The 24102-nt window shown below is 45.5% G+C and overlaps 1 protein-coding gene across 1 annotated transcript in view; it reads right to left on the bottom strand.

Moving 5' to 3' along the window:
- Positions 1 to 24102, bottom strand: part of SRCIN1 (SRC kinase signaling inhibitor 1) — a 758648-nt gene that overhangs the window by 693740 nt on the left and 40806 nt on the right. The window contains exon 2 of the mRNA XM_069237488.1: positions 23789 to 24072. Coding sequence (XP_069093589.1) covers positions 23789 to 24049 — 261 coding nt within the window. The 5' untranslated portion in view covers positions 24050 to 24072. The remainder of the gene's footprint in view (positions 1 to 23788; positions 24073 to 24102) is intronic.

Below are 24102 nucleotides of genomic sequence, written 5' to 3'. Positions count from 1 at the left end.
TTTTTCTGAACATTTTATTTTGAAAGCAAAGATTCATCACTCCTGCGTACAAGCTTCAGCAAACATTTGCATCTAATCAGAGAGCATTCTTGGAGCATTATACTTATATTGTTAAACTTTTCAAACATGTATGTACACTTTTTTTTTTTTTTTTTACTGGAACCTCTGTCAGTAGAGCAGTGTTTATTTACAGTACTCACCCTGCAGAGAGTTCCCTTTTCTATAACAAATGGTTTGTGCTGCAGGGGGTTGGGCCTACTTGTCCTAAGGACAAAATAAAAAGGAAAACATGTTGCCATTGACCCCAAACAATATGTCCTAGGCATCGGGCGATCCACATCCCTGAGTTCGTCTCCTCTTGTCTCAATTCTATGGATGTAGAAGGTCTTTGCCATCTCTCACTTGCATTAGCACAGTGCCAATGCCATAGCTACTTGTGTTTCTGACTTTAATTCAGTTTCATTTCTTGTTGAATAGCTTCAGACAGTAGGCGTTCTACATCTTATCTCCTAACTTAACAAAATCATCCTCACATTTCTGGCACCGGGCATATTTCACATCTTTCTCAAGTAACTTCCACATGTTACATAGTTTTTATGCAAACTTTGGTACGAATTTTGCACATGATACTCCACCAGTCCCAAGAAAGAGTAGCACTTTATTGGCAGAGTTGGGAGCTTCCTTAATTGCCTTGGCTACGTTCTCTTTCAGCCCAGTTACCCTCATCGTTCATGTGGTGACCTATATAATCCATCCAGTAGTTCACAGCTTGTACTTTTCTCCTTTAGTGGTGAATCATCTTCGTTTCAAGATGTCATAAGTTCTTTCATTGTCTCATTGTACCCTTTCCAATCCTTTCCATAAATTAGAAAATCATCTTGAAAGGAGGTGACATTGTTAACCTTCCAAAAACCACTGCAATGTCCTTTGGCACTCCGAAGATGCCAGTTCTAAGAGAATGAGACAAAACCTGTGCACTCCGTTGGAGATGATAAATGATGTTAGTGGTTTGGACCTTTCCACATGTGCAATTTGGTGATACACTGAGGAGAAGTCCAATGTTGAAAACACCTTTGCTTGTTTCAACATTCCCAACACTTCTTTAGTGCTTGGTAAAGAATGTCTGTCAATCCAGATATTTTAATTAAGATCCCTTAAATCTATACACCTTCTTATCTTGCCCTCAGCTTTCCATGTTAACAATCAGAGTCAATCACTTTGAAGCCCCCGTTGCTTCAATTATTTCTTCCTTGCATAAGCAGTCTAAGTCGTTTCAACTCTACCTTCAGTGCAAATGGCACCAGTCTCGCCCTGTGTATGTACGTGACCACTCCTTAATGTAGTATGTTTGTGCATGAAACCCTGGAGTAAGCTTAACTGCAGGTCCTTGATCCCTTAAATTTGATTACTGCTTCAAACTAACCTACTATACTTTTATATTTTCTCCTTAGTATACATGTACCATGTAATACCCAATTAGCATGTATCATGCCACAGAGTCGGCACAACCGTTACTACCTCACCATTCAATTCAGAGATCTGAAGTATGAATTCAACTTTACTGACATCTGTTTCACTTTCCTCTACGTCAACCTCAACTACATTTGCCTACTGAAACTATTACCTCTTACACTCCTTCCTCTACACATGTGAGCATAGTGCCCCGTTTGCCTACACCTCCTGCACCCTTGGTTCAACACCGGGCTACAGTTGGCTGATACATGTCCACTGATATATCCGAAACACACACTGACCATACTGTTTCTTTTTCCTTTTCACCCTGACCACAAACTTCCTTATGTACACGACCCTCATGAACCCCTATGTGCTTTGCTAACTTACACCTAATATCTTGAACATTTTCTATTTCCCTTCCACTTGTTTCAAGATCTTTTTTCATCCTGGGGCATATATTAGGAACATTTAACTAGTACTCTTGCCTAGTCCAAAGTCAAACCTTTACTCAGCAGTAGTTTTTCAAATGTTATCTTGCCTGCAGTGTTCTGCCCAAATTGATCAAGCAACATTTCATCATGGAACGACCTAAAGGTACAAGATGCTAATAATTCCCAATACAAACTCATCACCCACGATTTCTCCAGGAATTTGACTTCTGCTAAAGAATCTGTGGCTTGCTATCACCTCATGTTTTTACCTGACTTTTTGTCATATTTAATCATTTATTTTTTCATGGCAGTTTCATCGTCATGTAATTCTTCTTCATCATCCACCACAGAAAGCGCATTAAGATGTCTTCCTTTATCACTTCAGCACTAGACAGTGCTTAAGCTATCTAGCTTGCGTTTCCTATGAAAATGTCTCCCCTTCTTCCACAGAATAAATACGACCCTCAAAACCTTTTTTCCCCTATCAACTTAGATGGCTAGGAGACTGTAAGAACACTAACTAGAGGGGGCATATGTACAGAATGGGTTGGTTAAACAATACAGGGCAAAGGTATGCACTAGATGTTTGTAAACTTGAACTAGCACGTGATGCACATTGATACAAACATAGATGGGACAATAAGGTTCTCCATGTGACATACTACTGTTGAAAATGATGTAGTTATGGTGTGGCATGGTCTGAGTGAGTTGTGTGTCACTGTTTATAAGCGTACTTGCTCTATACATAGCTCCCTTCTTGTGTACCTGTCCAGTGTCTCAAGTCAGGGCATTACACGTTGAGCCGTCCTTGTTCTTGTTTTTAGTGCCCACGCGCAGCTGAACGTCTTCGGCTGATGGGTCTCTATCATCAATACACCAAGCATTTGCGCTGCAGTCATGTGGTGTTGCTGTTCTGCACAAGTTAGTTCACCTACATTTGCACTGGAAGAAGTGTTAGTGTTTACTGCTCCTGTACTTACGCCGCCTGCTTCCTCACGCTGGTGGAAGGTTTGAAAGGCTCACTGATCTCCTTGGCCTGTGTCAGTGCTTGCTCTGGCAAGTGCTGGTACAAACTGTAGAGTAGTAATGTTAAAAGCTGATTTATTTTACTTCTTGTCTCCTTGTAAAATGGTAACAGTTCTACTCAATCTTGTTCTTGCTTTTTGCCAGTCAAAGTACTGTTAACGTCCTCTGCCAGTCCCTTTTTGTTCCAATCTGTGGTTATTACACCAGATCAGCAATTGGCCTGGTCCTTAAATTATACTTTTTGCCATTGTAAAGGTACAGTGGAGGAAGAGTGGATTTACTTACTTCACCTACCTTAGCTGGACCAGCACAGCAACTGCCAAACCTGGAACTACCATCTTGAAATGTCACAGAACTCTAGAATGTGAGCACTAGACTGCTGACCACGAGTACTTAATGGCACAGGAGTTACACTGCTCTTCGGCAATAACCACTCTCTTTCCATGAATGCATTCCGCACTGTTAATAGGGGCATTCTCCCGCTCAGTAGTGGGAAGTTTCCATTGGAAAAATGGAGTTGGCACATCAGTGAGTTATTTTCCATCAGTAGTGTCTATCAGTAGTGTCTCCATCCTCATGAAGAGGGACTAGTTCCCACTTACTAGTGCCTGGTTACTAATGCCTATGATTCCCATTGAGCAGCTTCTCCCTCTGCGCAGAGACTGGTGCCCATCTACAATGCCTCGCTCTGTAGCTGTTAGGAACAGGGAAATGCAAAAACAGCATTTTTGAAGCTAATTATGAGTGTAGCAGAAGTGTGAACAGAAATAGATGGCATGTTACTACTGTCTGTGATGCTCAGTTGAATGGTGCACATTGTACTAAGAGCTCATGAGCAAGGACACTGGAACTGCGTGAGCTTGAAAATCCTAAAGTATGAAGACTGGCACTGCTTAGATTAACCCTACTGTTATAATCCTGGCGCATTGTAACCAACATATAATCTGCTAAAAATATGATCTCATATATTGTGTAAAAAAATATCGCTCCTTTGTAGTCAATGACTGAAAATGTACAAACAGTGGGACGTTTTTATTTTTTTATAAATGGTATTTCCATCAGACAATATTTTTTGTAAAACGATGTTCTGACATGAACCATTCCTACTTGAATTACTAGGGTTTTCATCTTCACCTCGAAGGATGATGCTGTACCCAAGGGATGCCCTCGAAGCACCTTACTATAAACCAGGAAGTAGCAGCCAGGGTCTGACCCCTCAGTAACAACTCATGATAGATGTTTTTGTGCATCTGAATTCCCTGGATCGTAAGTGTGTGCGCATACCTGCATGCATGCACACATTAGCAATCTGCTTCCCAGTGAGGAGACCAGTCTTGCCCTACATAGGAAAGAACTCCCTCTGAGAATGCACCAAGTCTCACACACAGTGCTGAGCTGGAATTAACCATTTCTAACTCTGTCTACGCACTGGACCGCTGAGGCAGCACCCTTGCGCATCCCTGGTAACCCACAAGGATCTCTGAAGCGACTTTCAGAGTGAGTGATAGAATGGCATTCATTTGCTCATTAAGGAGGGCCAACTTGTCATACCAATGCATATAGTCTTCAAGAGCCTGCTTCTTTTTGCCCTTCCTACGAATTAACCTGTTGAGCAACAAGGAAAGATTGCTCTAAGTATACAGTCGTCAACCTCTGAATGCACCATGAAGCCTCATTTGTAAGTGAGAAAGAGGCGGAGGAGCCATGCAAGTGATCCTATTCCCTCCCCTACACTCCACAAGCTACAAATGAGCCTGGGTACATACACAGTGTTATTGGGTGTTACATGTAGTAATGGCGGGCATGCTTGCTTGGGTTCAAAGTAGATTCAATACGACTGACCACTACCTAGTTGCTGCCATATAGCCTGGCACTTATGTTGGTGTGTCACCAAATATGTCTATGTGCACTCACTCTACTACTTTTGACGGGGCACCACTTTGAGGTCCCCACCATTCCGGCCCTGCTGTTTGGCATGTGCCCACTTAAGTACATGTGCCATCAGTATCCTACTGGAACAAGTCGAAGTCTCCACTGCTCCAGCCTGCTGCTTCGACCTTTACCTCCAGAGAGATAGACGTGAGCTTACTTGGTTTCGGACTGGACACTCTCTAAAGTTACCACCATATCAGCCATGATGCCAGGAACACGCTCCTGATTTGTAATTGTAATCTCATTCTGGCTCTGAGTGGGAAACCCTTGAGGCCTCAATGCATCATACTGATGCATGAGAATGTCTGCAAATACGTATATGTGACCTCATTTTGCCTCTAGTTCGACACTCATCTACACAAGGTTCTCTGGCTATCCAATTGCAATGTCCATCTGCTCCTACACCCACCTAATAACCCTTGTGTGTCTTAAACAATCAGATACCCTTCTCCTAGACCCTCTCACACCTCTATGCCCTACTTCTGGTTCATTCACTTCCTCTCTCCTACTGTACACTCCCTTACCTCTCCTGACAATGGGTATTGTCCTCACATTCTGATATCCCAGTCACCTTTTCTCCACCTGCTTTAATCTAACCTTATTCTTCCCTGATAAGGCCTGCTTCCTCATTGCCCAAAGCAGATCCATAGGAGTTAGCTAACTATGGCCTCATATCTTTTCTACCTCTGATGGACAAAGTTCTGGAGTCCTATGTTAAGAAACAGTTCTCCTCCTATTTAGAGAACCATCGTCTTTGGGATGCCTCACAATCAGGCTTTAGAACCTTCCATAGAACAGAAACCGCCTTATTTGCAGTATTAGACTTTATTAGATTATCTCTGGACCCCGGAATTCCAGCAATGTTGGTTATTCTCGAACTGCCAGCGATGTTTGATACTGTTTGATACTGTCTCACATCCCTCACATTTACTCTGCGTTGCACGTCTTGTGCAGCCTGCTCCAGGGGCACACTCAGGGAGATAAGTCCTTGCCTGGTTTCGGGGGGAAGGGAGCAGGAAGAGCAAAGATTTCATTTTGACCTGCTACCAATAACAACTGTAGGAAGCAGACATCTGACTCCAACTCATTGAACCTCTTGATATAGGACTTTTCTTCGTAGATGTAGATTGCGGAAACTCGGGCAGTCAGTAAATTTAAAATAATGAATGCCAATGAAAATAAGCACTAGTAGGTACCAAGACCAGAATCCACTCAGGTACAAGTGGTTATTACCAAAGAAAAAACCCTATTTTCAAAGCTCAATTTGTGCCTGTGTTTTCTGGTGCTCAGCACGACACTTAATTCCTAACACCAGAACGTTTTTACCAAATGGAGGCGCTGTCTGCCTGATTTCAGAAGAGCACATCAATTTAATAGTTAAATATACAGTAAATAATAATAGCGGAGCTTTAAGACCACCTGGTATTGCCACTTTGCTGCAGCGGCAGTGGGTGGTCCAAACTGTAGTAGTTCCCTAGTTGTACCTTCGTCCCTGAAACTTTTTTTGTGGAAATTAAGCATTGCCTATTTTGCACCGAATTTTCCTTCGCACACAGACACCTGCAGGAACTAGGGCAATTTTAACTTGTACGAGTGTGACTGCATTTTTTTGTAACTTTTATTTTGCTCGGTTTCTGATCATTTGAGCCAGCAGAATAAGTCATGGACTGGGAGACACTGGCTTGGCCACTCTGGGCCATAAATGTGAAATCACCAACATATCAGAGGTAACGGTAGCGATATTGGCTAAGGATGACAGAATGCATCAGAAGTTTTCTGTCTGGCTGTGTCAAGCCTCAATGCACTGTCTTGAGGATAAGGAGTGGCAAACTCTGAGAGGCCAAGTTATAAACTGTTGGGCCACGTTAGCGCCAGCCAACAGATCTTATAAAGGGAAAGAGCTTTTCTCTTTGTACAAGTGGCGCGTCTAGATTCTCTCAGTGACTGGCTTGTAGTTCACAGACATAACATGTGTCAATGACGGAGTGAAAATGGCAGACGGACTATGTTAGAACGCTTGTTCCAGTCAGGTGACCCCGACCGTGAGGCTGATAAGGTGACGCACACTGCATCCACTCGTGATGCCTATCTGTCCTAGTTGGGATAGTTGAGCAGGTGGGAAAAAATGTACTGGCATCACCTACAAGATCATCTGTTTATGAAAAAAAGGGGAAAAATAATACATTTGTAATGTAAAAAAAACAAAACACAACATGCCAAGGTTTAAGGAATAAAAAAAGCGAGTGGAAAAAAAAATATAGTATCACGAAAAAAGATGAAAACCAGAGATGGGTCTTTAAAAAAAAGTGTAGATGCTTGTGGTCAGAAATTGTCTAACTTGAGGAAAGAGAAATGCAAACCCGTTGGCTGGGGCAGGGCATTGTAAGGCACCTTCAATGGCATTTCTACTCTAAGCACAAAATGGCTGCCCTCACTAGGTGCGACTCACCAAGAGTGCGCCCGGATCTTCCCCTGACTCCACGTGATCCTCTACAGCACATCTGACTCTAGAGGACTTTACGCTGCGGAATACCTCCCAGTTGGGCAGGACGACCTTCTTCCGAGAGCCGCGGACCCTTCCCCGCATTCGGCCGCTCCAAAAGCGGTTTAATGGTAGGCGCTACGGCGTGCAGCAGAGACGGAGAAAAGCCTCGGTGCTCGCTAATTCCAGCCATTCGTTATCCCTCTGATTAGCGGTGACAGATACGTAATTAACAGCAATAACAGGAAGAAGTGGCTGCAGCCCCAGCAGGGAACAAACAGAACCGAGCGGCTCCCCACGAGACAGAGGGTGATTAGGAGCATTTTTAAGTCATCATCTCGAACCTTACTTTCAATTATGCCGAGCTTCCCCCCTGTGAGGCCCAAGATGGAGGCTGCTCCATGATGGGCTGTCAACACTGTGCCAACGTGGGGCAAAGCCTCATGGGAAATCTGACCGCAGGGGTGCCAGCCACCGTCCTTGCTCACTCTTAGGGTATGTAGACATCAGTTGCTGACCTTGTGGGCGTGATAGTCTCCTAGAAAGGGATGCTGGCTAGGTCTGATGTGCTTTGGCTCAGAGGTCCTGATATTAAAATGCAAGTTGTGCTGAAGGTAAGGATTGAGGTGCAATTATGGAGTTGCTTGAGGCTCAGCGAGGGTGCAGCGCACCAGGACTAAGGCCCTGTGACATATCTGCTTGTGAATTTACATGAGATGGTGATGCGGGTCATGACTGAGGTGCAATAACTGAGCTGCTATTGCACCTCAGAACTGCACTGTAGCACCAGAGGCTGCCATGTGTCTGGACTGCAGTTCCGTAACAGCAGATCCTGGACTCTATCAAAGGAGGGCGCTGCAGGTCTCTACTGAGGTGGAGTAACACGGACACTTGTGGGTCCCAGTGCTGCGGATTAGGATTAAGCTGTAGTACAAAATCTGTTTGCGAATGCCAGAGCTGTAGCAACAGAGGTGCTACTGGTCAGGACTGAGGTGCAATAATAGAGCCGCCTGAGGATCCCCAAACTGTAGCTCTATAGGGTGCTGTGGATGAAAATGAAGGTGTAGTAAAAGATCGGCTTGTGAATCCTTGTCCAAGGGTGCTGTGGATCATGATCACAACGCATGTGGATATCAGTGTTGCAGTACTAGAAGGTGCTGTGGGTCACACTTGATGCGCCACAACTTAACCTTTTATGGGTCCCAGAACTGTAGCATCAGATGTCCTGTTGGTCAGAATAAGGCGCAAGAACAGAGCTGACTTTGGATCTCAGTACTGTAGCAGCAGAAGGTACCATGGATCAGGATGGTGCAAGAACAGAGCTGACTTTGGATCCCAGTACTGTAGCAGAAGGCACCATGGAGCAGGACGGTGCAATAACAGAGCTGACTTTGGATCCCAGTACTGTAGCAGAAGGTACCATGGAGCAGGACGGTGCAATAACAGAGCTGACTTTGGATCCCAGTACTGTAGCAGAAGGTACAATGGAGCAGGACGGTGCAATAACAGAGCTGACTTTGGATCCCAGTACTGTAGCAGAAGGTACAATGGAGCAGGACGGTGCAATAACAGAGCTGACTTTGGATCCCAGTACTGTAGCAGAAGGTACAATGGAGCAGGACGGTGCAGTAACAGAGCTGACTTTGGATCCCAGTACTGTAGCTGAAGGTACCATGGAGCCGGACGGTAAAATAACAGAGCTGACTGTGGATCCCAGTACTGTAGCTGAAGGTACCATGGAGCCGGACGGTGAAATAACAGAGCTGACTGTGGATCCCAGTACTGCAGCAGCAGCACGTACTGTGTCAGGGTGGTGCAATAACAGAGCTATTAGTGATAGAGATTAAGGAGTATTGACAGATCTGCCTGTGAATCCCGGTACTGTAACAACAGAGGCTGCTGCGGAACATAATTGAGATGGAGTAACAGCTGCTTGTGGATCACAGTATTTCAGCATTAGATGGTGCCACGGGTCAGGACTAAGTTTCAGTAACAAAACTGCCTGTGGATCCCATGACTGTACTCCAGAGGTGCTGCAGATCAGGATTAAGGTGCAGCAATAGAGTTTATTGTCAATCCCAGAACTATAGCACTAGAGCAGAGGTCTTCAAACCTTTTTTTGCTCGGAGCCTCCCCTACCCCGCACTACCTCCTCCCCAAGCAAAATATTTTCAAGTCGGGCCCCCCTACACAATTTCATGGCAAGGATTAGGAGAGCAGAGGATGCAGGGCTGAGCACAGGCGTGGGACATATGAGTTCATTTTCAGTGGAACTTTTTCTATACGTCAATCCAGAGTAAACATGAGACTTATAAAAGAACAATTGCATCAACCAAAAACGGAAACTGGCCAAAAAACACTGCTCCCTAACACTGGGGTGATACGAGCTCTTCATACTTTTGGGTCCCAATGCAACTGCAGCTGGTGCACTTAATGATAGCTGTGAACTGAGTAGTAGGCTGTCTCCTGTGCCTCTCTCACTCCTTCCCCATCATGCCTATTCATCACTCTAATCTTGAAACAGGATCTCTGTTCCTTTCAGAAAAAAAAATTGTCCCCTTGTGTTGCCTGCGCCACCCCCTGGTTCCTCCCTCTTTTACCTCCGTACAGCAAGGATATCCTCAGCGCAATTGTGAGACGTGAAAATGAGCCACCATGCACCGTTTGTAACGTAAGGCAGCCACAAGTGTGATGTAATGGGCCCCTCAAACCCCTGAACCCCAGTGCCACTGCACCTGCCTCACCAATGACAGCTACTACCTCGCAAAGTGGTCTGTCCCTGCCCTTTGTTAAAACACAGGCCCCCTGCTTCCCCCCAGACATCTCCGAGTCCAAGCTAAGGTGTCTCCTCTACTTCAATATTTCCCTCACTTGGGTCATTGCTCTGAGACCCAAAGCAAGATTGGCACAGCAAGGATGCTCTGGTCCCTTTCAGAAGCAAAAAGGGATTGTAACAGCCATAACTGGGGTTTAGTTAGCTCCTCACTCCACCCTGTGTTGTTTAGTTGGCCCAGTGGTGTGATGGGCTAACAAACCCCACTGCACCTTCAGCACCACCAATGATACTTACAGCCCTGTTTCCCTTGCACCTTCCTACAACTGCTTACCTACCCCTTGGTGTAAAAAATAAAGAAGGATGAAAGTCTCACATCTCTATCCTGTTGCTTCGGCTCTGTTCCATGCACAGAAATGATGACCTAGATAATGCTAGTAAACAATGGGCCCCCATTTCTCTCTTTAATAGTAAAACATGGGGTGCAGTGGCCCTCCACACTCCAGACCCCAGTACCACTGCACATGTTGCACTACAGGTAATAGTAAATGAAAAATCAGGTCCCACATTGTACCCCCTTCCACTAGGTCATCTTTTAGATAGTTTTCATGGATCTCGCTCCTTTCCTCTTTCTCCTGGGCCATTACTTTGAAGTCCCAGGAGTCTGGACTATAGGGGTTCTGCATCTGAAGGAGAGAGTAAAGAGAGAAAGGATGGAAAGAGACCAAAGAGACTGCAAAGAGAGTAAGGGAGTGGGGCTGGGTCGAGCTGTTCTGCCTGGGTTGCTTTTGAGTCCCCAGCAACGATGCCACATGAGACCTAGTGCAAGCAATGAAAGTGGCCCCTTGGTCTGCTTATTGGGTTAAGAAATACAACAGTTATCATGGTTCAATGGTTCTTGGTGAAACTGCACCTGCTGCACGACTGGTAGCTACGTCCCTGTTCCCAAGTCCCGTCCTTAATGACCCCTGCCCACACGGCACTCAGGATCACAGTTCCCGTGCTTTTATATGCACTTCATCCACTGTACATGAAGACCACCTGGAAACGTGACAAATAAGGTCGCGCCTCTAAGCCACCTGCATCAGAGGTACTTGCGCCCCCCTGGGAATACAGCCACGGACCACTGGGGGGGGGCACACACTTTGAATACCTTTGCACTAGAGGGTGCTACGGATCATATTAAATGCAATAACAGAGCTGCTTGAACATCCCAGAACAGTGCCATTGGAGGGACTGTGGATCATGATTGAGGTGTAATAACTGAGACACGGGTCAATACCATAATAGTACCATCAGAGGATGTTGCAGGACTGAGTACAACAGACCTGACGACTGTGGCTCATAGTATTGTAGCACTAGAGAGTATTGCAAGACTGCAATTAGGTCTAATAACAGAGCTGTTTGTAAATACACACACTGGGTCAGGACTGTGATGCTTAACAGAGCCCTCTGTGGATATTAGAACTTCAGTACTAGAGGGAGCGACTGACAGGTTTAAGTTCTGAAAACAGAGCAGCTTGTGTATGCCATTACTCTAGCAGCAGAGGGCGCTTTGTGTGCCATTTTTAGGTCAAGTGTTAGCGTTAGACCTGCTGTATACTTTTAGTGTACTTATACTGTGGTACAAAGCTATTTGATTTGTTATTTGCAGTGTCCTTCAAAAATCCTTGCTTGCTAGTGGTCAGTTCTGCCTCTTTGTCCTGCCTTTTTCTCTTTGGGAGCAGCACAAAGTACTGTATAATTACGATGTGTCCTTCTTATCTCTTCTGTAAGGCACTTTATTTCCTAGTATTTGCCTGTTTGTCTTACACTGTGGGTGTGTGTTCAGTCCCACCTCCCCACCAGCTCCCTCTGTAAACGTAACCAACAGCAGTTCAGCAGCTTTTCCAGGTCCAGCTCGCTCGTGCTCTCTTCCTCTTGTTATTTTCAGTCTGTGTGGCAAGAAAAGTCCAGTCAGTAATTTACAACGCTAAGAGCTCTAACTCCAGCAAACAAGAGACCATTGCATTCCAAATGCTTGTATCTATAACGCTTTCATGTGAACATGCAGTGGCCACGAGGAGTTTTCTTAAGCACAGTAATAAAGACGCCGGTCTTCAATCCACAGGGCTTTAATGTAAGCGTAATATTTCAAGTCTGACAGATCGACTCACCATTATGGAAAGCAACCGAGCCTGCTTCCCACTGAGGTCTGTTTACTCTACAGGCCTACATAATCATACAGTGAAGTGGTGCGGTAGTATTTCTTGTTTATTTTTATAAGGGTTACGTGTGAGAGATATGCATTCATGTGGTTGTAGTTTGTGGTGTTTTATGATAGATACAGGGATGTTGTTCCAGATCTTGGGTGCATAAATGGAAAAGGCCTGCTGTCTTCTTTTTCTTCTTTACACTTTTCATACTAGTCTTATGGTGTCCTGGCTGCAGATGTGCCAAGATCCAGCAAAGATGGTGAGCTTGTCTGCAAGGTAAGCGGGTGCTGGCCTTCAGAGCTTTGTAAATGATGCAGCCACTGTAGCACCAGAGGGTGATGTGTTTTAAGTCAATATTAAGCCTCAATAACAGGGCTGCTTGTGTTCCCGAGTCCTGTTTCACTACAGGGTGCTGCAGATTAGGAAAAACAGCGTAATAATCGAGCAGCTTCTGAATCCCAATACTATAACACCAAAGTGTGCTGCAGGTCAGGAATGAGGTGTAATAACTGAGCTTACTGTGGTATAGTGAACAGAGCTGCTTGTTGTAGGAAGGTAGCCTCTTTCTAGCCTTGTTACCCCCCCACTTTTAGCCTGTTTGTGAGTATATGTCAGGGTGTTTTCACTGCCTCACTGGGATCCTGCTAGCCCGGGCCCAGTGCTTATAGTGAAAACCCTATGTTGTCAGTGTGTTTGATTTGTGTCACTGGGATCCTGCTAGTAAGGACCCCAGTGCTCATAAGTTTGTGGCCTATATGTGTTCCCTGTGTGGTGCCTAACTGTATCACTGAGGCTCTGCTAACCAGAACCTCAGTGTTTATGCTCTCTCTGCTTTCTAAAATTGTCACTGCAGGCTAGTGACTAATTTTACCAATTCTCATTGGCACACTGGTACACCCATATAATTCCCCTGTATATGGTACCTAGGTACCCAGGGTATTGGGGTTCCAGGAGATCCCTATGGGCTGCAGCATTTCTCTTGCATCCCATAGGGAGCTCTGACAATTCTTACACAGGCCTGCCACTGCAGCCTGAGTGAAATAACGTCCATGTTATTTCACAGCCATTTTCACTGCACATAAGTAACTTATAATTCACCTGTATGCCTAACTCTCACTTAGTGATGGTTGGGTGCCAAGTTACTTAGTGTGTGGGCACCCTGGCACTAGCCAAGGTGCCCCCACATCGTTCAGGGCAAATTCCCCAGACTTTGTGAGTGCGGGGACACCATTACACGTGTGCACTATACAAAGGTCACTGCCTATTTATAGCGTCACAATGGTAAATCCGAGCATGGCCATGTAACATTTCTAAGATCATGGAATTGTCACCCCAATATCATTCTGGTATTGGGGTGACAATTCCATGACCCCTCGGGTCTCTAGCATAAAACCCGGGTACTGCCAAACTGCCTTTCCGGGCTTTCCACTGCAGCTGCTGCTGCTGCCAACCCCTCAGACAGGATTCTGCCCTCCTGGGGTCTGGGCAGCCTCGGCCCAGGAAGGCAGAACAAAGGATTTCCTCTGAGAGAGGGTGTTACACCCTCTCCCTTTGGAAATAGGTGTGAAGGGCTGGGGAGGAGTAGCCTCCCCCAGCCTCTGGAAATGCTTTGATGGGCACAGATGGTGCCCATCTCTGCATAAGGCAGTCTACACTGGTTCAGGGATCCCCCAGCCCTGCTCTGGCGCGAAACTGGACAAAGTAAATGGGAGTGACCACTCCCCTGACCAGTACCTCCCAGGGTGGGTGCCCAGAACTCCTCCAGTGTGTCCCAGACCTCTGCCATCTTGGATTCAGAGGTGTTGGGGGCACACTGGACTGCTCTGAGTGGCTAGTGCCAGCAGGTGACGTCAGAGACCCCCACTGATCGGCTCTTACCTCTCTTGGTAGCCAATCCTCCTTTCTTGGTAGCCACACCTCCTTTTCTGGCTATTTAGGGTCTCTCCTCTGGGGTATTCTTCAGATAACGAATGCAAGAGCTTACCAGAGTTTCTTTGCACTTCCCTCTTCGACTTCTGCCAAGGATCGACCACTGACTGCTCCAGGACGCCTGCAAAATCGCAACAAAGTAGCAAGACGACTACCAGCAACATTGTAGCACCTCATCCTGTCAGCTTTCTCGACTGTTTGCTGGTGGTGCATGCTCTGGGGGCTGTCTGCCTTCACCCTGCACTGGAAGCCAAGAAGAAATCTCCTGTGGGTCGACGGAATCTTCCCCCTGCTAACGCAGGCCCAAAAGACTGCATCACTGGTCCTGTGGGTCCCCTCTCATCCTGACGAGCGTGGTCCCCGGAACACAGGAACTCTATCCAAGTGACTCCCACAGGCCAGTGATCCTTTAGTCCAAGTTTGGTGGAGGTAAGTCCTTGCCTCCCCACGCTAGACTGCAAACCTGTGTACTGTGTGATTTGCAGCTGCTTCGGCTTCTGTGCACTTCTCCAAGGATTCCTTTGCGCACAGCCTAGCCTGGGTCCCCAGCACTGCGTCCTGCCGTGCTCAACCCTCTGAGTTGGACTCCGATGTCGTGGGACCCTCCTTTGTGACTCTGAGCCAGTTCCGGTTCACAAATCTTCTAAGTGCCTGCTCTGGTACTTCTGCGGGTGCTGCCTGCTTCAGTGGGGGCTCTCTGAGTTGCTGAGCGCCCCCTCTGTCTCCTCCTCCAAGGGGCCACATCCTGGTCCTTCCTGGTCCCCAGCAGCACCCAAAAACCTCTACCACGACCCTTGCAGCTAGCAAGGCTTGTTTGCGGTATTTCTGCATGAAAACACCTCTGCAACCTTTAGCATGCCGTGGGACATCTTCCATCCAAAGGAGTGGTTCCTAGCTCTCTTCGTTGTTGCAGAATCCTAAGCTTCTTCCATCCGGAGGAAGCTTCCTTGCACCTTCAACCGGGGTTTCCTGGGCTCCTGGGCTCCTGCCCCCCCCCGGACACTATCGCGACTCTTGGACTTGGTCCCCTTGCTTTGCAGGTCCTCAGGTCCAGGAATCTGTCTTCAGTGCTTTGCTGGTGTTTGTGGTTCTTGCAGAATCTCCCTATCACTACTATTGTGTTCTATTGGGGTAGTAGGTGTACTTTACTCCTACTTTAAAGGGTCTTGGGGGGGGTATCTTGGACACCCTGACTGTGTTCTTACAGTCCCAGCGACCCTCTACAAGCTCCCATAGGTCTGAGGTCCATTTGTGATTCGCATTCCACTTTTGGAGTATATGGTTTGTGTTTTGCCCCTAGACCTATGTTCACCTAGTGCATCCTATTGTAATTCTACACTGTTTGCATTACTTTTCTTACTATTACTTACCTGTTTTGGGTTTGTGTACATATAACTTGTGTATATTACTTACCTTCTTACTGAGGGTACTCACTGAGATACTTGTGGCATATTGTCATAAAAATAAAGTACCTTTATTTTTAGTAACTCTGTGTATTGTGTTTTCTTATGATATTGTGCATATGATATAAGTGGTATAGTAGGAGCTTTGCATGTCTCCTAGTTCAGCCTAAGCTGCTTTGCCATAGCTACCTTCTATCAGCCTAAGCTGCTAGAAACACCTCTTATAAGTGGATAATAAGGGATAACTGGACCTGGCACAGGGTGTAAGTACCACAAGGTACCCACTATAAGCCAGGCCAGCGTCCTACACTTGTGAATGTCAGTACTGTTACATCAGATGGTCTTTCAGGCCACGAGCATGGTGTAGTAAAAAAGCTACTTCTGGATCCCAGTAAGCACCACAGGGTACTTCAGATCAGGGTCAAGAGACAGTAGCAGAACTTCCTGTGAATACCAGTACTGTAGCACCAGAGGGTGCAGCAGGTCATGATTAATGTGTAGTAACAGCACTGCTTATGATTGCTACTACAGTAGCAAACTTGCTCTGGGCAATCACTATCCCCGAGTAATCCCTGCTTGCTACTGATAAGTGCAGGTGCTCTTTCTTTTAAATGTATCTCACCTCTCCTAAGAAACTGCTGGTACTCTCCTTTCAAATAAAAAAATTGCGGGTAATCACTATGGAATATACAAACAAGTCAAATGAAGAAGCAGGTAAGAATGTTAAACAGTGTGCCAGAAACATGTTTTGCTGTTTAGTTTTCCTAGGTTTCTATGAACAAAGTTCCAAGATGATGCAGCTGCACCTGAAAAGTACAGTTTGCTGATGATGGATGCCTTGAGTGAGGAAAGTTCTAGGAGGAGTAAGTGTTTGCTTCTCAATCCCATAGAACCTCCTAAAAATGTAAGTCCACCAGGTATGATAACCTACCGGAAAAGGGAGAGTTTGGTTAGCACAAATGCAGGGACTGATGAATGGAAGACAGTGGAGTGAGTGTGCTCAGCTACAGTGGCTTGACCCAGCTCAGTGAACTAGCCAATGGAAACCAGGGGCAGTGGGGTCTGCAAGGAATTTGATTTCTCCTGCATGGAGGTGCTGTATGGTGGTCTATCATGGTGCCCCTGTCAAATTGTGCTTGCCTGTAGTCTGTTCAAATCTAAGGCCGCTATTATTATTATTCGTGTGTGATTTTATTTAGCGTGGGCATCAGAGCGCTTTACAAGAGTACAGTTACAGTCTCCGTAAAAATATATTTGTGATACATCACACTAAAAGAGAAATACAGACATTCAAGAGTGTGAAGGAGATCATAAATTTAGCCCTAGTCTGTTTCAAATTGAAGCGTCTTAAGTTCCTTTTTGAAGGTAGCATGGCATGGAGTCATACAAAGAGTCAGATGGAGGGAGTTCAGGATTCTTCTGGTGCATCCTGAGAATGGTTGTTTCATGTATCATTCTCCATGGGAAAAAGAGAGAGGCACTACTAGAGGGGACTGTGCATTTCTTGAACAAGGGATCATGCATTTCTTGAACCCCTTTTATACCCAAGATTTCCAATTTTCCAGTTAGGTAGATAGGCGAAGAGGAATGGAGGGCCTTTGGGTGATGAAGGCAGTTTTAAATTGAGCTCTTACCTCAATACAAGGATAGCAATATACCTGTGATGTGGTCAAATTTCTTGTGTCCAGTAACAAAAAGGGCCACAGCATGGAAAACTGCTCTGAGCGAAGGTAAGTGTGCTTTGGGAATTTCTAAGTTAAATTATCCCTGCATTATTGTCAGATGTGGCCTGCAGGGAACTGTCCATGGCTTTTACGTTTTTTGTTGAAAAACTACAAAGTCAATACATAGCGCCTCAGAGAACATGGATGTGGTTTTAGAAGAAGGATTATTTGCCTGCTTGATTACTTTGAATAGAAGTTTAGATCTGTTCTTTGCTGAGTCCAGGAGGGGTCTGATATGCACTGACTTGCTCTGAAAATATGGTCTTTGTAGATTTTATTTTTCTTGCAGAGCTCCGCCTAATCAGACTCAGTGGAGAGGGTCACTGTCTGCACTTTTACAAGCTTTCTGAGATACGTCCTTTCCTCGTAAAGGTATTTTGAGAACCACGTTGGAGAAGGTGTGGATCTACCGTGCTTGCTTTTGAGAGGTGCAGGTTCCTCTTTCAATGTTTCCATGCAATTATTAAATTTGTCTGTAGCAGCATTGGTGTCAAGTCATGGAACTACAGAGGCATTATTTGGGTGAGCCTTGTTTGCAAGGGCCTTAACATCGATGTTTCATGTGTCCATGCACTATATTTTCTCTTACTTTGATTAACCAAAGGGTTTCATGTAGGTAAAGATCGCTGTTATGGGGACTAGGATGTGGTAACACCAATCTACCAATATGGGCTCCTTTGCTGTTAGTTAAGGAAATGCATATAATCAGATCCAGAGTGGAGCTCCTGCAGTGTATGGGTTTTTTGGTAATTTTGCAACAGATTATTGTCGCCTAGAAATGAGGAGAAGGTGTCCATTCGTTTTCTACCCATGGAATCTTAGTGAAGATTGAAGTCACTCAGGAAGATGATGTTGTCAGAATGAATTACTTGGGATGTGATGAATTCCTTGCATTCTTAGACAAAAAGTTAATTTCACCCAGAGAGTGATAACTTACATTCACTCTGAGATTAGAAGCAGTATATAGTGTAGATTTCCAGAGACATGTACTTGAAGGGGTGAAAGCGATTTAAAGTAAGGAGCCTGCAACAGAGCAATTCTTTCCCATTCACAGCGAAGAATGGAGTGGAGTGGGGGGCAAAAAAAGGTCCTGTTTGTGGCGTCACTGAGCCAGGTTTCAGTGAGAAACAGGATGTCCAGGTTGGCACGCAGGATTGCTTCCGAAATCTCAAGGCAGTGTTTAGTGGCTGATCAGCAGTTATGAATCACGACTTTCTCCGTTCAAGCGGCACTCTTAATCTATGAAAGTGACTTTGGAGAGGTCATTTTAAAAGGTGGAGCCCAGTGTTGCTGAATGAGTGTCTCTGCCCCCACAATCATCTTCCTTAATATAGTGGGTAATTCCGTCACTACTTGACACAGGTATGGTCTTTCAATGGTTTAGGTCAAATGGCCAGGTTCTGGGCAACACACATTCCAACAATATGCCATGAAACCAGTTAGTGGCATAAATAATGCATTGTCAGATCAAAGATACATAAGAATAAATGCAGCTGCCCTTTCCTGGGGCTGCTAAACATGTTTTTGTGAAACCACTGCCCGTAACATTGGTTGAAGTTAATTCAGCTTAGCAAACTTTGTTCTAGTTGTAACATATTCAAAGCATGGTTAAAGCCAAAAAACAATAAACAGCATGTTTTGGGACCTCGGTTTTCAACGTTATGAAAGTTACTTGTATGCAGTGGAAGACTGATACACATTATCCACAAGTACATCCGCAGCAAACCTTTCAAAAGTGTGCAATAACAAGGGGGATCTAACTGGCAGCAGCACATCTCCTGAGCAGCAGAGTATGCCTGCTGCAAAACATCACCTATGCCTCACTTAGAATTATCCCTGGCCAACACAAAACACTTCCCCGCTACAGTCCATAATCTTCAACAGCAACAGATTCTACCTCTCCTTTGCCTCAGAAGCTACGCCTTATATGCAGCTGAGTGTACCCACCCCATGTAACAGAACCCACCTCTCCCCTGCTCCAGTTTCCTCACTTCACCTTCCTCTGCTCCTGCCAACGCAGTGCTAGTGACCCTAAGCCTCAACTACTGCTGAACTTCTCACTCGCAGCCATAGCCCTTACCTGCAACAGAACCCAATCTCCTCAATGCCTCACCTGCCGCAGAACTTTACCTTCACCTTACAAAAGATCTTACTTCAAATCTTCTATCAAATATATCCATGCACCACCCCTGCTTCACAACTGAAGGCCATTTTGCTACCGACCCTTCTGGTGTGCCTCATAGAGCTCAAAGCCTCTTCCTGCAGCTAGATTATTGCGCCAAGAAGTCACCTATATGTGCTGTTACACAGAGCGGCCTCACTTAATGCAAGTCCACTCTTTCGCTTGACCAGCAGCTGCAGTGGTCCTTACTTCAACAGGAATGCCCGCTGTGCAGACCTATTTCATCTGCTGTACATCCTACTCATGATCGGCTACATCAGCTAGATGCCTTGACGCTGGACCTCTCTATGGCTCGACCTGTGTCATGCCCTTCTAAAATAGCAAGGCGCCTTGCTCCCAGAAAGGTAACGAGACACAATGTTACACATAGCAGCATCTCTTGTTGTCGGTCTTCTCGATTTCCTGATCTGTGTCCTAGTCCATCTTACATCAGCGAGGCTTCTTGCTCCAAGAAGGGCAGTAAGACATGACTTCACACAGCTCATCTCTTATCTGACCTGCCTCAGGGTCTTCGTCAGATGCAGTGCTCCTTGATCCCAGAGGAGCGCGCAGGCACAACGCAGTACAAAGTGACATCGCTTGTTGCACATCATGTCAATAACCTTCTTAGGGTAAGTCTTTCATAGCAGGAAGGCTCCTATGGTTGTACTGTCCTTACCCTATGTTCTAAGAGTCATTAGTCTGGTTGATGTAATGCACACGAGTGGAAAGTAACATGTTAAAAGTAGAATGTGGGGTATGTCATCAAGGGTTTGGTGGAAGAAAAAGTGATAGCTGGATGAAAAATGCTGTAACGCAAATTCACATTATGCACCTCTGTCCAGCAGAGGCTCATCAAATGTATTCTTGGCTTTCCGGATACTACTAAGGACACCACGTCAACAGTCAGCTCTGTCTGGTCAAAACCCAATCCGTTTTAAATACACTCAACCTTCCCAAAATCAAACCAACATGACGCCATAAACTTGATAAAAGCAAAGTGCTGGCTGGAACACAAACGTGTGGCTGAATTCAGCCACAACTGAACTTTTAAAATATTTGCAGATTTGTTGAATTTCTTAAGAAGGTTTCAGTTTCTGCACCACATAGCTGGGGAAATAGAGAGAGGTTTATAAGGAGGTTCGAGTGCTAAGGATTGTTCTTCGCAAGCATATAAAGCTGTTGCTTGTGCACAGGGGGTGAGAACTTTCATTCTTGCTATAAAGCAGTGACGCTCTCATTAAACAGGATCTAGATACTCTGAACCTGTGAGAGTGTTTGTATTTATTCCTGTGTCTACTGTGGTGCACATTATCGTAAGGCGCTGATTTATAGTCCAGTGAGACCTTCACAACAGCTGAACTCAATCCTCAATGAATCTGCTGTATTCAGAGGTAGTCTTGCAAGAGAACAGGGTTGATATACATGTTCAGGCAAAAAAATATATACATATATATCTTCCTTCATAGGAAATTGAAGATGACAATATATGCAAGTTGCAATAAATTTTCATTTTGCAAAACAATGTTTCCTGTCTACAACTATGGTGGCTGCCATGGGATATTTATAGAACTGCACAGTGCTAACTGTGTGTACTTTCGACAAACTGGTCAGGTGTTGATGAGCTTGGGTGTTCGAGCGGACACGGGTGGCTTACTTTTAAATGAACTTGTTGCAGAATAATATCTTTATATTTTTCCTTTGTGTTACAGGGGGACGAAAGGTAGTTTGTATTGGATTATTATGAGTAAGTTGTTGCACTGAGTGCTATGAGCATGGCTGTGTGGAGTTGTGCATTGCGAACAGAGAACTAACTATGTAGGAGAGGTTATTGTGCTGTAGCTTTTATGCTGCTGTATATGTACTGGTGCAATAGCGCTGCTGCTGTTGTGGTGCATTTGCGCACGTACGGGTACAACAGCTGCTGTGCAGTTGTGGTGTGTTGGAGCATGTAATGCTGCAACGGCTGTTATGCTGTTGTGGATCGTGAAAGGACGTTATGACTCAATGGTAGTTATGCTGGGGACTTGTGGAGGCAGAAGTAACAATTGGATGAGGAGGCTGAGAAGAAGATACCATCAGTTACCTGCATCTTATCTAGACCATTAACCTGGGCTTAATAAATAAGCCACCTACATGAGCTGAGAATCTATGCTTCCTTTGTGGATTTTATAGTGGACCAAGAAATGACTTTGGTCAAGGCAGGCCTCCTTGCTCCCTCTGCTCCAGTCTCTCCTGGACTGCCTCAGAGCCCCCGTCCAGAACAGCAGAATTCCTTTGTCACAGAGTTATTCTGAGGAGTGAGGTCACACATAGCGGCCTCACTTGCTGGAGATCCCAAACCAAGGCTGCCTAGAGTCCCCGCCTAGAGCAGCAAAGTTCCTTGCACCCAGAGGGGCGCCCACTCATGATGTCATACACAGCAGACTCAATGGCTGGGGATCCTACCCCTAACCTCACCTGCCTAAAGTCTCCTCCTAAAGAGGAACACCTCCCTGTACCCATAGGGGTGCCTCACTTGCTAGAGATATCAGCCTTAGCCTGACGTCACAGTGCTGCTCTAACTACAGCAGATGAACTCCCTGTGCCCGGATAAGGTTGCCTTCTGGTCAGTATTTCAAGGGCCCCACCGGTAATTTAGTCTTCAAGGCAGCAATATATATTGGCCAGGATTTTGTACTCTGGAATTTCATGGCAGGCACTGGCATTACCAGCATGCAACATGAATTTATTAGAGAGCAATGAGGCATTAAAGGGGGCACCAGCAGATTTCAGATGGAGGAATTTAAACCTTTGAATTACAAAAGGTTTGAAAGGATTCCACTATTTGAAGTGCTGAGGCTGACTCGAACCCATGACCAGAGGTTCTGCGTCGGCAGCTTTCCACTTAGAGCACATTGTCTATTATGGAGGGATGCCTAAGCCGTTTACACAAGCAGTAGCAGCAACACTCATTTTGAAACAACTGTGCTCAAACTTAAAAATCTGAAGCTTGACACATATTAGTGTCTCTGAGTCACTGAAAGAACGAGCTAGAAGCTGGGCTCTGACTCGGCGTGAAGTCCTCCTTGAACCCCGAGCACAAAACAAGCTGAGCTTTTGCACGAGACCATGTAAATTAGTGGTTGCAAATGCTGACCATATAACACGGGTAACCATGTTCGAATCCTGGCCTCGGCTCTGCATTCTGCAAATCTGGCAAAACTTTCTGTGTCATAAAAATAATTTAATCTGTTTCTGTTGTGAAACACTTGTATACGTTTGTGCTATGTGAAAATGCCAAAAATGTGGATTCTATTCTGTCACCTATGCGAAACACTCTTCTTCCAAGAGTTAAGGACAAAGCCTTTGATGTCAGACAGAGATACCCACCTAGTGGCTGGATTGCACTATGTGAAACTGGAAAATCTGAGCTCAATCTTGGCTTCCTTGCTTGGAAAAATGGTGTGGACTACGCAAATTCTTTGTAACCTGGCCTACTTTGTTGCTCATTATCAGATATCAGAGAACCTTCAAATAAGTGAGCTCATAGTGTGCCCTGTAGTAAAACCTCTTGTTTTTGATTCAATAAACTATAACGTAACTCTTTGCGTAGTAAGACTCTAGGCCACATACAGGCATTGCCACTAGAATTATGCAACTGTGCCGCTCTGCGTTTTATGCATATTTGAGGATTTGTCACACAATCCATCATCTGTTGCATAATCTTCAGATTTAATGGACACGTAGGAATCGTAGCCTGGCCTGACCTGCTAAGAGGTTCCTAATCAAACAGCAGAGCCCCCTGCAGTCAGTCTGTCGCCCATGCATGATGTCACGGACATGCAGGAACCTTGGCCTAGCCTGACCAGCCTTTGATTCTCCTGCTAGAGCAGCACAGCTCGCTGCACCCAGACGGAAGCCCACACATAATTTATGTATTGACTTCCATCGATAAAGTCACACTAAGATCCTATACTTGGCCTGACCTGTCTACAGCAGGGCTCTCCAACCTTTTTTTTTTTTATAATAAAAGCTACTTATGTTGATGAAAATCATTCAGAACTATGCATATTATTAGATTTTTTTTTAATACTGACCACATCAGACAAGTTTACATGTTTGTTTTAAACATAAACTTTTCAGTTTTTGTAGATTGGGCTACACACAGGACGGTTACTTATGGGTAGCTCGAGAGCTACTAGCAGCTCACAGCTTACTCCTTGGAGACCCATGGTCTAGAGTTTCCCTGCATCCAGACGGTCACCCATACATGATGTCTCACAGAACAGCCTCACCTGGTCCCTGATCCGCTCCTGTTGGCCCCTGATGGCCAGCGCGTGCTGGGGGTACTTGTTCTTCAGGTGGTCCATAAAGGCGTCTCTCTTTCTCTCCATGTCAGACTTCTGGAGGCTGGTGAGCGCCTCCAGGCTCTGGGCCGCGATCACAGTGTGCCGGCGCTCCGAGGTGTGCACCAGACCCACGTTAGAGAAGCGGCGGGTTCCGTTTCCCAGGGTCCGGTATTCTCGGGGGTATTCTGCATCGTCCGCTGAGATCATGTGTGTTCCAGGCCGGGTAGAATCTGCACGGTGGGGGAGAAAAACAGGGGACA

This window comes from Pleurodeles waltl, chromosome 6 (assembly GCF_031143425.1).
Source record: "Pleurodeles waltl isolate 20211129_DDA chromosome 6, aPleWal1.hap1.20221129, whole genome shotgun sequence".
Taxonomy (NCBI): domain Eukaryota; kingdom Metazoa; phylum Chordata; class Amphibia; order Caudata; family Salamandridae; genus Pleurodeles; species Pleurodeles waltl.
The sequence above is the reverse complement of the archived record's forward strand: the minus strand, read 5'-3'. Positions and strand labels throughout refer to the sequence as shown.